The sequence below is a fragment of the Anopheles moucheti genome, chromosome 3 (genome assembly GCF_943734755.1).
Source record: "Anopheles moucheti chromosome 3, idAnoMoucSN_F20_07, whole genome shotgun sequence".
Classification (NCBI taxonomy): Eukaryota; Metazoa; Arthropoda; class Insecta; order Diptera; family Culicidae; genus Anopheles; species Anopheles moucheti.
Genome location: NC_069141.1, coordinates 39,727,733 through 39,743,644, shown reverse-complemented (window position 1 = coordinate 39,743,644; position 15,912 = coordinate 39,727,733). Strand labels below are relative to the sequence as shown.

The 15,912-nt window shown below is 39.8% G+C and overlaps 1 protein-coding gene across 1 annotated transcript in view; it reads right to left on the bottom strand.

Annotated features, from left to right (window-relative positions):
* Nucleotides 1-3,564: 3,564 nt before the first annotated feature.
* The window catches only part of LOC128301327 (myosin-G heavy chain-like), a 33,704-nt gene continuing 21,356 nt past the window's right edge, over nt 3,565-15,912 (bottom strand). Inside the window, 8 exon segments of the mRNA XM_053037743.1 lie at nt 3,565-3,903; nt 4,021-4,213; nt 4,215-5,415; nt 5,956-6,119; nt 6,224-6,459; nt 12,083-12,445; nt 12,622-12,794; nt 13,052-13,223. Coding sequence (XP_052893703.1) covers nt 3,565-3,903; nt 4,021-4,213; nt 4,215-5,415; nt 5,956-6,119; nt 6,224-6,459; nt 12,083-12,445; nt 12,622-12,794; nt 13,052-13,223 — 2,841 coding nt within the window.

Genomic DNA, 15,912 nt, shown 5'->3' with positions numbered 1-15,912 from the left:
TAACTTTCCCGTTGGCCGTGAAAAATTTCTTCGAAAACTACCAGTTTTCGAAAGTATAGTACCAGGAGAGCACTCACGGAAGTGGTAGCACCTGGTAAGTTTGCCCGCCTAAAGGTATGCAATGTTTAAACACTAACTTTCCATACAAACCAGCTGTTTTCAGATTTCCGATACCAGGAGAGCATGTTTTTCAAGAGGTAACACCTAGTACCAGCGGAACAAGATGGCGCCCAACAATTCATGAAATGTTTCATGAAATATTACAATCATTTTTGAGGCCTTATGTGGACATCACAATATGCATTTTATCTATGATTGATGTCTCGAACGCGTAATATAGTCTAACTCTTTTACATTATTGAAAAGAGAGTCTTGTAGATAAATTGGTATATTCAATTACCTTATTCCAAATACCATTGCTAATGATAATTAAATGAATTTCAAAACGAGATGGTCGGTGATACATTTATTAATAGCACAATAAAGCACAAACTGCAATACGGCCTTTATGGAATAACAAAAAAACACATACACAAATCGTTAAACAACGAGATCAAAAGAAAGATGAAATTCAATTGCATGACGCTTTTGTTTCAACTAAAGTCTGTGTCTGATGGTAAAAAAGCAACCAACCAACCATACATTAAGACTTCAACCAAATAGAAACAGACTGACAAACAAATCCACACAAAACAAGAATCAGGGCAAGGCGTGTACACATACACATACAAAATTGGCCCCTTTTCCTGGTCTCTTTCATTCTTTCAAACCCTGCTGCAAGTCATTGAGATAACTCCTTGAAGGATGGTTAAGTAGACCGATAAAATGATGCCGTTCCTTTACGTAACAATGAACGACTTGTGGGTGCGTACAGTGGATGGGTGGAAAAAAACGTTTTCACCGAAACAATAGACTCATGATTCAACCAGCCGGGTGATGGTGATGGCTCCGTCACGCGACTTTCCTTGCAACTGGTCCTCTTTCTTTTGTCAAGTGGATCGCTTTCGCCTAAACGCCAAACAAGAACTCATGCAAGCAATACGCCAACTCGTCCAAAAACGTCTTCATGGTGGACCACGCACGAGAGCTCTACAAGTACAGGGAGGAAAACATGAGCTGAAGACCATTTCAAGGAAAACAACACCGATAAAAGTTTCGATGGTTTAATCTCGCACGATTATGATGTTTCCATCTATTGATGCTGACCAGAAATGGGACTTGTTGGCTTTTATCTGGAAATTTTGCCTCCAAGTTCACCATTCTTATTCATAGCCATTGCGTAACTTATCCTATGTAGCATAGTAATATAAGAGACAATCAGTGAAGAAAATAATATGGATTAATATCACAATAAAAAATTGAGATTATATGGCGTAACGCAATGAAAACTTGCCAGCAAAATAAAAACCATTTGTTACAGTATGATGGTCACATAACACACAGTATTCGAATTTTCTTTAGTTCTTGTTTTCTACTCAATTGTAACTCAACAATTACAACAATTAAGTCAAATAATTGCAGAAATAATAGGCCTAGATTTTTTGAGATTGTTGTGCTGATAAACAAGAACAACAACAATTAAAGCCATTAGGTATTGGCTAACTTTAGGAAGAATCTAACTCATAGTCTTCTATTATGGCTCAGAGATCTAGCAATTCCAGGAAGTGTTCCATATGGCAGTTCCATACTCCATATTTCATATGATTACAACATTCTCTTTGATGAAGTATAATTCAAGAATGCACGGTACCATTCTATATTGCCAGCCAATAACAGCGACCAGATCTCACCATAAATGCCTTTGTCAGTGATAATTATTGATCCCTTTTCGTTTTGCCTTAACGTATAACTACTTACGCAAGAATAAAGATATTTAAACATGGTAAGCTTATCCGGAAGCTCTTAAATGAGCTTCCGATGATGAGCTGTTGAAAGGTTTTTAAAAGTTATTATCAGAAAATTATTTATGAAATTTCATTACATATTACTCTCTCACTTGAATTTTAAATATCTTATGGAATAAATCGTTTTTTTTACAAGAAATAAAACAATACACACAAATACATTTTACAAAGATTTCATTGTATTTTACTTTCATCATTGGTGAAAGGGTGTTCTGTAATTAACTCCACCGTTCCGTGGTCGAAAATCTCTGGCTTAAGACTACTACAAAATGGCGCTGACGGTACAACTCTCGTATGCTATTTCGCTTACTTATACAAACACACATACAAACACACACACTTAAGCTAGTAAAGTCACTGGTAATTTGATTGGTTTGCGATAGCGTAAAATCGACGGTGGCTGAATTATAAATGTGTTGTTCGAATTTGTTCTGCTTGTGTGATTTTATAGATGGCAAGAAGAACACAAGCCGATAGAATGTTAGGAAATACCGTGCAATACAATAATTGTATTATTTCATTTGCTTTCAACATTTCGTGCTGCTGGATGCTTCAACTTAAACAGACACAAACAGCTTTAGATTGAAAATTGAATCCTCGTCTTATCATTTCATGCGACAAAATCAAAACGACAAATAGATTTAAACGACAGAAGAGCCAACAAAAGAAGCAGCAACATAACAACTTCTTCCTGGACAACCTTGATGAGATTTCAGCTTAATCTTGCGGGCGACCATTTCTGTGTCGGCTTGGAAAAGGAAAACAACACCAACAAAAGATAAGACGCTTTAATCTCTGACGATTACGATTTTTTCGTCTATTGATGCTGTCGAAAACGTTGAACTTGTTCACTGTAAAGAAATTCTTAAATCTTTCTTATTTTCTTGTACACCGTCGTAATGTTTTGCCACTTTGCGCAATTTATCCTAAATATCCTAAAGCTCCCACACAGATTGATGAACTGAACGAAAACGTAAGCTAAATTAACTTTCATATCAATTGAAGTGAAACACGAAATGCTCCTGCTGGATCCACTTAATTCTAATGCAATACTTGCAAAACATGCAAAGTTGGCACTTATGGAAGTCTTGAAGATAGTAGGTAAAGGGTTTTCTTACAACTTACCGTAATATTAACGCTCCAAATGTTAAGGAAATTTAAGGACAAATGAAACAAGCACTGGTAATACTCGTTTCCTGCTACAACATATTCAACATCGTTCAAAACAAATTCAAATGAGCAACATTTCTACGCTAGAACCTTGCAATAGTAAACTTCATATTGTCAGCAGGTTTCGCTGATAGTACTGTACTGTGTAGTGCACGCTTTAGTTCAACTTCTAGCATTGCTAGTCCTGTTTTGTTCCATGAAAGAAAACCATATTCTTCTAGCAATCGCTGCTCGAAAGATACGCGTTAAATAATAACACTATGCCTATCGTTAGTCCTACAACTACTCAACCTTATTGCTGTGCGCTTAGCATACTAAAATCTAGAGTGTATGTGTGAAAGACCGGCTTAATCTAACATGTTTCCCTGTTGCCCTAGAGTCTCAAAAATTTAACAAAATGCAGTCATTTACCCTGTCACGAGAATTGGCTCGGAAGTTCGTGATTTCGTGATGCTTGTACAGGTTTGCGGATCTAGGATCCGGTCGGTGATCAAATATTGACCGCTGCGGCCGTCGGAGGTGGAGGAACGGCGGTCCCGGAAGGAGCATTGCCAGCGCCGGTCGGTACGGGAGCAATCGTCTTCACCAGCTCCATGTACTGGAAGGGCACATGCAGACTAATGCCGTTGTGTTCTACGATTAGGTGACCTCGTCGATGGGATGCTCCCGTCACGGTGACAGCTTCACCCTTGCGTAGTTGCTCACCAAGTCCAACCGCAGCCGGATCCTCGGGAAAGTTCATCTTCATGATGCGTGTCTGTGGGTAGCCGAGCTTCGAATTTCCAGTCACTGTGTACGAACGGGACGGTGGCACTGGTGGAGGTCGTTCCTGTGATGCACCAGAAATATAGCAACGCAATGTTATTAATACGACAAGTTCTAATCAAAATGCTCAGTGTTTTTATACACGAGCAAGTACATACTGCATCATATTGTTAGAACTTACCAAATCCAACCCAAAGAGCGTGCAGGTCTGTGCGATGATCTTTGAATCACACTTTTCGTTTGGATCAGGTGGTGGCGTACCAGCGATCGGTTGCGGCCGCGGTCTCGTAGCCGTTCCCGTATTGTTCGCGTTTGCATGCGAAACATTTCCTGTGCGAGCACCTGAGGACAAAACCAGCGTGACCATTGGGACCATTGTTGCGATGTCTATCAAGGACAGAACTGTACTTACCGGAAGCTTTGTTGATCGACATCAGTGCCCCACCCATTAGCTGTATGTCGTGGGTCCGTCTTATCGTACCGAGCCGTTTGCGCAGATTCCATCCACGCCACGTAGCCTGAATCAAGGTGGCACTCTTCATGCGCACCTCCGTACGCAACCGTTCCAGGTGCTGGCGGATGCCTTCACTCAGGAAGATATGGCGTTTACCGGGGGCCCACGACAGCGTTACCGAGCCATCTAACTCGGGCGGGTTTTCAAGTGCGAAATCCAGGATCACCTTGCAGTCCTCCAGGGCTTTCTCTTCACAGCGTCGAAGCAGTCGGAACGGTGCCAACATACGGTAGCGGGCGGTGAACTGTTTGAAGCGCATCCGGTGCGGAAAACCACTCGCCATCAGGTTAACCGTTTCCAGTACCTGCAGCGCACGAATCTGACGGACGACTGCACCTCGGTCAAACATACCACCTTTTTCGGCCGTGTTGCTGCGAATACAGCGAACAAAATGTGGTCTCGCATGAACCAACGTTCGAAGCAGATTATCCAACCGTGTGTGGAAGTCTTGGGTCAGCGTGGAAACTGGTTCATCTCCATTCAGAAGATCCGTATGGGAGGTGGGTGCAATGCGAAAGCTTAGACCTCGCGGCCCATTTTCCTGGGCGTACAACGCTTTCAGCTCGGTACCGAATAGATGTGTGGCGAAACCAAAGTTGCACGTGTGTTTGTAGAACACGGATACCAGATCGTCCGGCACCACGTCCCGGTTTGTGTCGAGGAAGTCTGTGGTGTCATACTCAACGCGTCCCGCAAAGTGTCGAATGGCAAACAGTCGTGGATCGTACGGTTCCAGGGCACGCTGTTCCAGCCGGGCCGAGTTCCGGTGCTGCACCTTGATCTTGGCGACATAGCTTTCCGCCGTCCCACGCACCGAACACTCAGCATCCAGCATACTCAGCAGACCGGTGCGCAACGATGAGATGAGATCGATGCAAGGAACGTTGTCCACGTAGTCTACCTCCGTGTCGCAGATGATGCCTTCCTCGCGACATGATTCAACGGAACTCTTGAAGATGTGGGTGTTGTAGAAGTGTTGCATAGTTTCCGCACAAAGGTTGATGCAAAGGTGTTCAAGCTGTGCTGGTCGTGGCTCCTCGAAACCAAACATGTCCAATATTCCTGTTTGGTTGATTATAAATATTTATAAATACATTTATATTAAATTAAATATCATAAACGAAGAAATCGTATACTCTATTTATTTGCCTCATTTCATCAGAAGTTGACATTTAATAATGTTGCATGTCAGTATACAACATTAAAATAATAATTAAAATTTTTATTACGTTTCATTTACCCGTTTTATTTGAATCATGGCTCACGAAAAAGCTGTTAGGCTGCATACTTGTTAATTTAGGCTGCGGTCGTATTGCTTTGGCTGCGTTCGTTTCTCATCGGTTTGATCTGACTCAAAATCACGCTAGAGGGCGCTAGCATAGAAATTGCTATTTTTAGACATGCTCTGTTCGGCTTCTCTCCGTTTCATTGTAATCTCTGCGAGCATGCACGGAGAGCAAATCTTTTTTCTGACACGGGTAATGGATTTTTTGTTTGAAGTAAAAGTCTTTCAAGATCGAATAGGTTTAAAGTTCAGTTTGAAGTTCTGATGCAGTTTAGCTTAAAATGTTAGTTCATACAACTAATCAATGATTTACTCACCGATAAATCCATCTGTTGCATGTCGTACTGCATTGTTTAGAGCGGCCATAGACTTCGAACCTGCGTTTCCGCCAATCGTGGACGCATGCTGACTTGCCACTTCTGCTTGATTGTGCACCGATTCGTTGCTGTCCGAGCTGAGCGTGCCAAGTGTTGAACCAAGCCTGTTTATGTATACCGTATAGAACATAATAATATTTACAAATACAAAATAATTACTTCGAGGAATACTCAACGGAGGAAAACGGTGTCGTAATGCTATACATACCGCTTCAAACTGTTCGCTCTGCGTACAATCGTCGCTACTGTCCTACAGTAGAGTGCCTTTGCTAAGCAATCTCGCGTCATGTTCGACATGTTGGCATCACAAACCGATTTGATAAGCTGTCCGCGGGCGTTATGCGTGCGAGTCGTTAGGCCGCGAAACAGTTGGGCGGGAGGAACTCCCAACAAATTTGCAACGGCGTTCAGTTCCGTCTCTCCAACAACTTCCACTTCGAGACCCTGCATGAAAGAATATAACATACATTTTAATGACACTATTTTATGCTTTAAAAACTGTATGTGGAAACAAAAGTTATATGACAACATAAGTTTGTTGTAAAAAAATACTCGCTACTTATCAACCCTGCATGAAAGAATATAACATACAATTATGCATAAATAAAGTAAGCACATGTGTACGCGACAAAGGTTAGGCACAAAGAGAGCGGTTCGCTTCACGTTATGCGTTGACCCCTCAACGCAGCCGTGCTGCCAACCTGTAGTGTTTATTCTATTGCAGTTTATAAAGTCTAGTTGTGTACTAGCGGTGTTGATAATGATGATGATGATGTTACATTATAATTTCTCCACCGGGGGAGAAGACGAACGTCCTCGGTCGTCTCTTATGTGCGTTTTTGTTTTTTTCTTCTTTTTTTTCATATAACGTTACAATATTTAAATCTTAATATTAATCCTATCTATACCCTAACTAAAAAAAAAGAAAATTCACCAAAATTCACTTGTTTCCATCAGCCTTTTAATCTTTTGATTTTGCATTTATGACGCTTGATTCCTCTTATATTTTCAAATGTCTTTTCCTTAATGTTTTTTGCTTTTGTTTTATTTGCCCGTGGTTGTGTTTTCGTCCTGATATTTGGGATTACGAAAACTTCTGTTTCTTCGTTTAAAGCTGGAGCTGCTTTTTTATTCACATTTTCAATTAACTGTCGTTTTACCGTGGTGTCTAAATTTCTTTTTGCCTCCAAAAAGAGTTCGTTTGAATTTTCCAATATTTGTGCCGGGTTATGGTTTATCTGATTAAACGTTAGCTCGTTAGGTGTAAACTTAGTAGCTGAATGAATAGTATCGTTATATAATGCAACTGCTATTCTTACAATTGATTTTGTATCGCATCGTTCATATTTGTGTTTGTTCGTGTTGTAGATTTCCGTTATTGTACAATGTGTCTTCTCTATTTGACCGTTAGATTCTGAGCATGAGGCGTATTTCAATGCGATACTCATCGATGCTAAATAGTTTCTTAGTTGCGCGGATCGAAAGGTTGTTTCCTGATCGGTGATTATTTCTTTTGGTATACCATACTGAGCGAAATAATGACTTAGCTTTCTCTGAACTTGTATTATGTTTTTGTTTTTGATGTGCAGCATTTGTAAATGTTTTGAGAAAGAGTCAATTAGTGACAAAAAACTGTGATTATTAATTATATAAATGTCCATGTGTATTCTTTCCAACGGTTTACTTGTCACTGGTCGGGGAGATATTTTTATGTTGTATGGTTTGCGTTCATATTTATGCACGTTACATGTTTCACAACCATTAATAAATTGCTTTACTTGCTTTTGCATGTTTGGGAAAAAATAAGCACGCCTGAGCTTCTGTTCAACTTCCGAAATCCCACGATGAGCTCTATTGTGTTCGATCGATATCAGAAGGTCTTGTCTTTCTTGATCTATTACATCCTCAACTACCGTTTTTGTCATTACGAAGTGACCTTTAACCGCGAAATTGTTTTTTAGCACATCTTGTAACATTTGCGTAAGTGGTTCTGGGGCCTTAATTGCAGTTTGTCTGCCGTTGTGAAAGTTTTCTAAATGTCTCACTATGTCAATCTCGTTAAAGCCGCATTGAGTTACAGTAACTCTATTGAAATTTGCGAACGGCTTTTCCTTCACAACTGTTGCGTTGTTCTGTGTTGTGTTATTTGAGATTTTGAAAATAATTTGATTTCGGTAGTAGTTGATCGGCTTTTTTGTAATGTGAACAAAGTAATTGAACTGAATTTGTTCTGGTTGTTTTCTACTAAGCGCATCAGCTACGACATTCGTTTTCCCCTCTCTGTATTTAACATCGTACTCGTAATTTTCTAATTCCAATCGCCAACGCAATATTTTAGAATTCTTATTGGACGATTTAATGAATATTAGTGGTTTGTGATCGGTAATCAGTGTAAATTTACTGCCGTATAGGTAAGGCTTGTACTTTTCCACGGCCCATACAATGGCCAACGCTTCTTTCTCTGTGGTTGAGTATCTTGTTTCTGTTTCGTTTAGAGTTCTACTGCCGAACGCTATTGGTTTTTCTTTTCCATCTTGTATTTGAGACAGAACTGCTCCTAGGGCAAAATTACTAGCATCTGTCGTCAAAATGAATGCTTGTGTGAAATCCGGGTATGCTAATACTTGGTCTGATGAAATAATCATTTTAAGCTCTTCGAAACATTTTTTATATTCTTCATTTTCAAAATCTACTATTGATTCCTTTTTCAAATACCTGGCTAGAGGTTTGGTGATTTTAGAAAAGTCCCTAATAAATCTTCGGTAGTACCCTGCTAAACCGAGGAATTGTTTAATTTCCTTTTTAGTTGTTGGAATTTTCCAATCCAGTATTTTTTTTATCTTATCCGGGTTTGGTTTGATACCTTCGCATGTTATTACATGCCCTAGAAATTCTGTTTCCCTTCGTAAAAATTCGCATTTGTCTAACTGAATTTTTAGGTTGAACTTAGCTAAACGTTGTAGGACTTTCGATAAATTTTTCAAATGAGTCGGTAGATCTTTACCAATTACAATTATGTCATCTAAGTAAACGAAGCAAATATTCCCTATTAGTTCGTTCAGCACGCTATTCATTGCTCGCTGAAAGGTAGCTGGAGCGTTTTTAAGCCCAAATGGCATTCTATTAAATTCATAATGTCCATTCGTGGTACTGAAGGCTGTTTTTTCCCGATGTGCAGGGTCCATCTCGATTTGATGAAACCCTGATTTTAAATCTAAAGTGGAAAAATACGTCGATTTTCCCAGGTTGTCTAAAATTTCTTCAATTTGTTCTTCTACATCGGGTTTCAAATGATGTGGGTATCTATAGCTCTTTGTGTATGTGGGTTCTCCATCTTTTGTTATGATTTTATGTTTTACTACATTAGATGCTGTTAAGTTTTCATTTGTTCGTAACAATACTTCTTGATTTTCATGTATTATTTTCAAAAGTTCGACTATTTCAAGCTCTGATAAGTGATCAGAGCGTATAATTTTTCTAATATCCTTCAATTCAAGTTTTTCCTTTGAACTCAGAGGGATTGCAGATATCGTTTCGAAATTGTTGACGTTCAAACCAAAGCGACCTAAATCATGGGGGGGCTTTGATGATTTGCTGATTATTCTAATAACCGATTTATTTTTACTTGAACGATATAATCCTGGTTCAATTATTATTCCATCAGTCAGCTTTTGATGGCATGGAACGAACCAATCACCATTACATAGTGTATTAATGGTTACAATGTGGTGGTACACATGATCTGGAGGATGGTATTTATGAAACGAGAAAGCACAATCTCTGAAAAAAATTTTCTCATTTTTAAAATCAATTTTTGCTCCTGTTTCTGCCATGTATTCGGCCCCAATAAGTCCATCAAAAAATTTATGGAACTGTAATTCGTGATATGTCTGTGTAGGTAAGTTATTTCCTAGTAAGTTTGCTTTACCCTCCTTATTGATTTTGAATGAACCATTGATGTTGTTTATCTCTGATGTATATGATTTTAGGTTCATTTTAATAATACCTGGTCTCAAGAGGTTTTTGTTTGCACCTGAATCTATCAGTAATTTTATAATTTTACCAGATATCGTATTTTTGCACTCGATGTATGGAATGTAATTAACTAATTTGGTTCGGGATTCTCGTGACCCTCCCAAAAATTTACTAACAGTTCTTCATCTTCTGAGTTGGAAATTATTTCATTGTTATGAAGTATTCCTTTGTTACGAGTTAATCTGCTCTTAGTTGATTCAACTTCCATTGGTTCTGTTTTGTTTGTATCCATTCTAGATTTGAAGTTTGGTAAACCATGTGCTTTTATCGTTTTATCACTTGAAGTGTTATTGGCCCTGATTGGACCTGTAGTTGTATGAAAATTCCTATTACTTTCTTTAGAAGTAAATTTACAGAGGAAAGCATGTGCTTCCTCAATACTTTTAGGGCGAGCAGCTTGTGCGTACCCAAAATACGGAGTTTTTAATCCACTTATGTACGCCGCTAGACTGTATTCGTCTATAAACTCATTTATTGTGTCCCAGTGAGCGTTGTACTTTGAATTTTGTTTTGCTAAGGATTTTATATTGAACACAATTTGCTTTGTTTTTTTATAGTGTTCCTCAATACTACCTTCCATGCGATTATGCCACAATTGACAATTGTATGATGAAAGTTCTTTCTTATCACCCAATGCTTCGGTCAGTATTTCTCGAATTTCGCTAAAGTTCGAGGGGTTTCCATTCACGCACAATATGTCCTTCGCGTATCCTTCTATTTTATTAACTACAGCGGTGAAATACATTCGAAAAATGTGTGGTGGCACAACATTTTCAAAAATGCCAAGCGTTTCTTCTGCTGTATTTAACCAACAAGGTAATTGTTTTTTATTACCATTGAATACAGGCAGCATTTTAATAGGATCTGGAATTTTAAACATGCTTCCGAAATCACTAAATTGTGCTGAATTTGTCCTAGGGGGGTCTGTATTTAGAGCAGGTGTGATGTTATTTAACAACACCTCATGTTGTTCTAATTTTTCACCTATCTGGCAAATCACACCAGTCAGGTTTTTTATCTGTTCCGTAAGCTCTTTTACATCTGCCATTTTGCTATCTAGCGTAAGGTTTTCGAAGAGTAGAGTAATTGGCTCGTATGACAATGATCCCAGAGATAATTCTTCTGAAGAATTGTCGGAAATAGTCGCTTCTGACTTGTTTTTTCTCCACATAAGGAGCGAACAGTTGATCTGTTCGGCTCTTTGTTCACTTTTGTACGCTCATAAAAAGCGTTAATAAAAGTTCACCTTACCTCGTGGTACACTTGTAATATGTGCGTGAGGTCGTTGACGTCTGGATACGGAGCGGCGGTATCACAAATCGCCCTAGTTTTGAAAAATCGCTAGGAGACGGAACAAATTCCGGATACACTTATTGTGAGATTTTCACTTCTCTTCACTTGCACTGTTTTACTTCCGTTTTAAAACCAAACGACTACCGGCTGCGCCAATTATGCATAAATAAAGTAAGCACATGTGTACGCGACAAAGGTTAGGCACAAAGAGAGCGGTTCGCTTCACGTTATGCGTTGACCCCTCAACGCAGCCGTGCTGCCAACCTGTAGTGTTTATTCTATTGCAGTTTATAAAGTCTAGTTGTGTACTAGCGGTGTTGATAATGATGATGATGATGTTACATTATAATTATACATTTTAATGACACTATTTTATGCTTTAAAAACTGTATGTGGAAACAAAAGTTATATGACAACATAAGTTTGTTGTAAAAAAATACTCGCTACTTATCAGTGTAAATGTTTATCTGGATCATGGAAACGAACACACAGAAGTGCGTAACGTTGATCAGTCGTAAATTACCCATATATTATTCATCACTATAGCGAGAATGAGAGCAAGACAGAACTTATTGCGTCCACACAATAATCACCAACGGCGGGAATAGAGCCCCAGCGGGATTTGAACGCATTACCGAGTCCGTGATGCGCATGAACGCTACCATCAGACCAAAGTTCATCGTCGCTTGGACCGCACTCTTTTCCTGCTTTGTTTGCTTGTCTCATTCACATAACATACCTGTCCATCGATGAACTGCACATTGCCTAAGAGCAAAACGGCTGCTAGCACACGTACAACATCCAAGAATGGTATACCGAGAATGCCAAGACACGCTTTCCACGCTTGGAATCGTGCCGCGTCCTCCTGCTCATCCTGCCGGATGTCACCATGCTGAAGATAGCGTAAATTTGCCGGCGAGTATCCTTCCAAGTTGAGCCGTGCACACTCATCGGCGTTTAATCCTGCCAGCATTTGGTAGAAGATGTGGTAATTTTTCTCATTCGGCAACGGTCGGATGACGCGCGTCTGATCCAGGAAATAACAATGAATCTTGGTGCGATACAGTGCCCCGTCAGTCACCTGTACTTCAATAAATTGTCCCTAAATTAAACGATAAGAAAGAAAATCCATTTAGTTATATTAAAACTTGCTTAAAATTGAAACTTTATCATACATAAATATTCATCATAAACTACCGAACAAACAAAAGAAGAGATATTTCTCTTCTTTTGTGGCCCAATTGACGCGGGCTTATTACAACAACAAAAAATACTCACAATTCTGCTTGATTCTGAATTGGTGGTGGTTTTGGCAGATCCAAGCGAACGCAGCACAGTGAAGGCTGCGGCCAGATGTTTGAACGCGTCGGTCTCTGGTCCACCGCCTGCCACCGCGAACAGCTGTCTCAGCAGCAACATCGAACAGTGTGTCTTTCCCGAGCCGGAAGTACCTATGAACGGTGAGATAGTTAATATACCAGATTAAACCCCGATTGGATGATGTGTATTAGGATCCCATCGTTGGTGCTAATGAGACCCCATGAGCTTTTGACATGTTGATGCGAGAGAAAGTCACACCATATACCATCGTAGTATGGACTTTGTGTGTTAGTGTATGTATGTATGGTTTTTTTCGAACAGGAAATTGAAATGGAATTTGGATTTTAACCCACAGCCCAGAAGCTGCTGGAATCGCGCCGCTGCTTACCAGAGAGAATAATCGCCTGCGGGTAACCCGTTTCCGCCTGCTGCCGAACGGCTTCTTGGACGATTTTTCTTAGCTGAGGGGCAAGAGGAACGGAGCGGGTGGAAGATAGGGTCAGTGGGTTGCCAACATCGTGGTAAGGATTGACAGACAACAGTATCGGGCCAACGTTGGTCTAGAAGAAAAAAAAAGGCAGGAAATGTGGGCAACGTTAGACAAAATGTGACAACGGAATGTTATTTCTAGCACAAGTCGGTAGCTGTGTATTATTGTCAGATATGATTACAAAACAGAAATGGCATAAATTTCCAGCAACGTTAGAGAATATTAAAGACATTTTCCATTAACAATTTTCATCAATATTGTTTGAATACTTCGCCCCTCATAGTCATAAATTTATTCAAGGTGTCACTAATTTAATAGCGCCTGATGTGAGTGCGTGTTATGAGCGATTAGCTTGCACGTGCACATTCACGCTGCCTCTTGAATCACTCTTGTGGAGTTTATGTTATAAAAAAGAGCCTGTCTTATTTCAATACGGCTTCTAGTTTCTATGTCCCTAGCTCAACTAGAAGTGAGAGGAATGTTATGCAATCCTCGGTACTTGCAAGCCCGTGTTAGTGGTCTTGCTCTCATACTGGTTTATGGTTTACTATTTTCATATGCTTTTTTTCCTACCCTCTCCGTCGTGAAGGTTAGTCAGTTAAACATAATTTGACGTGTAACAGAACTGCACGTGTCCAGGTATTGCTCCGTTTTTGCAACTGTATGGTCGTGTCAAACCTTCATGTGCTTAGGGTGGACTAGTTCTAGGCGTAGTTCGTTCTTATTTTGACGATTTTTGCACCTGAAACAGACCCTTAACGACTAAAACCATCGATTTTGAGCTAAGGAATATTAAAATAATGATTGGAAAACCAATAAACAAATATTATACTGCCATTCCTCCAATGATGAATTTAGACCGTTCCATTTGTTTGTGAAGATTTTTTTATATTTTGTCCAATAGAGATTTTTCTTGGCAACAGTATCTTAATGGGTTTAGGGAATGGGTCATAAATACTCTCCGTTAGAAGCAATTTTCTTTTAAATTATAGACATTATTTAAATTTGTTCATTATATATGGCACCTAGCTTTAATTTGAGCAGGTGTAAAGTCATTGAAACTTTGCCAAGTTCCAAAACCCGAATACTAGATGTATTGTAAAATTTAGATTTGCTAAATTAGATGTGTTTACCAATTTCATAAATTGAGAAATGTGAGCAGCACTCGGAAATTCGAAATTATTGTAGAATGATTGTAACGCATGAAGTATCTTTATTTCTTATAAAACAGTTAGTTACCTTAGGAATAGTTTTATCGTTGGTAGGCCTTTAACCTATTCAGCTACAGATTTTTCATTTTTTTGCGAAACATACTTTTAAAATAAATTAGGATTCTATCTATTAGTTCTGACATGTATCTTAAATATGATTTACCACCTGTAAAGTATGAGTCTTGCATATTAAGAAAGAACAGTTCAATTCAAAGATTCAAAGATTCAAAGATTTGGTGCAATTTCTACTACTAACTAACCGGTTAGACCTAGTAAAGCACTTAAGAATCATTTTTCTTATTTAGTATAGTTTTGTAGGAATGCTTTTTGTAACTTATTATTTCTTGTTACGATAATGAAATAGAAATTGCCATGCCCTGTTTATTGTTCAATTGCCACAGAAATTATTGTTAAAGGATTGAACCATCTCAGATAGGACAAACTGACTGACGTGAATTTGGAAAGGCATTTCTTCAATATCAAAAATATTTTTCACATCATCGAAACCCAAAGATCCAACCATTGCGTTGACCATCTCCTAGCAGCCAAAGAATGTGGATTAATCGATCGACTGCGGCGATGATCGAAGCCGAACGTCACAAATGCCAATGTACAAAGATCGATTGTGATTTATGTACAGCTGCGTCACCCGATGGCAGTAGAAAGTTGATGCTGCAGGCGACGCCTGGCGACTCAAGTAGGTCGACGACCAAAAGCGTGATTACATCGGGTTATCGGGTACCCTTTGGTGGTCTCAACCGTGAGGAATCGGGCGTTGAGCTGGCTAAGAATGTCCCCCGAGCGAAAGAAAAAAAATACGTTTTATGTCATGCGATTGGAAAATGCAACGTGTTCTCGCACATCAACACACACACACGCACAACGCAGGCTAATATTGTGGCCATTCACGGAGGTCGCCGACATTAGCATGGGCGGTTTGCAAGCTAATCGTGCGGTTAATCGAATCGAATGAACGCGAATTTACAGGAACAGCGAAACATCAACAGCCACAGCGCCACAACAACAACAACAACAAATCCAGCTCAAAGCCCCCAGAAAATCGATTTCTGCAACCGGCCCCGCGGCTCGCGTATGCGCATCTGTGTTTCGGAGCGAAACGCGCAAAACCACTTAAACGATGATTCCCACCTTCGTATGATTATTTTTAATCTTCATTTCATAGGCTCCTTTCCCATCCGCCAGCCAGCCGGACCCATTCCCGTTAATGATGCGTAAGCGGTGCCTGGTTCGTTGCGTTTAATTGGAATGAACCACAGAACTTCTTCCTCTGCTTTTGCTCGCTCACCATGGCGGTTCTTGCGCCGTTCGATGGACGGCGTGTGTTGGGCGGTGGATACGACCACTCAAAATGGCAGCCGGCCAAAGCTCCATGCTGAAGCTATCGCCGTTCGAGAAGATATGCTTCGGGCGGATTTGTGTCTGTGCTTGTGAGCAATGAGAAGTTGTTTCCTACAGCACCGTTAGAAGAGGCTCTACCTTTCTTTGGCACACACAAAAGCACATACCGATTTGATTCCTCCTCGTTGA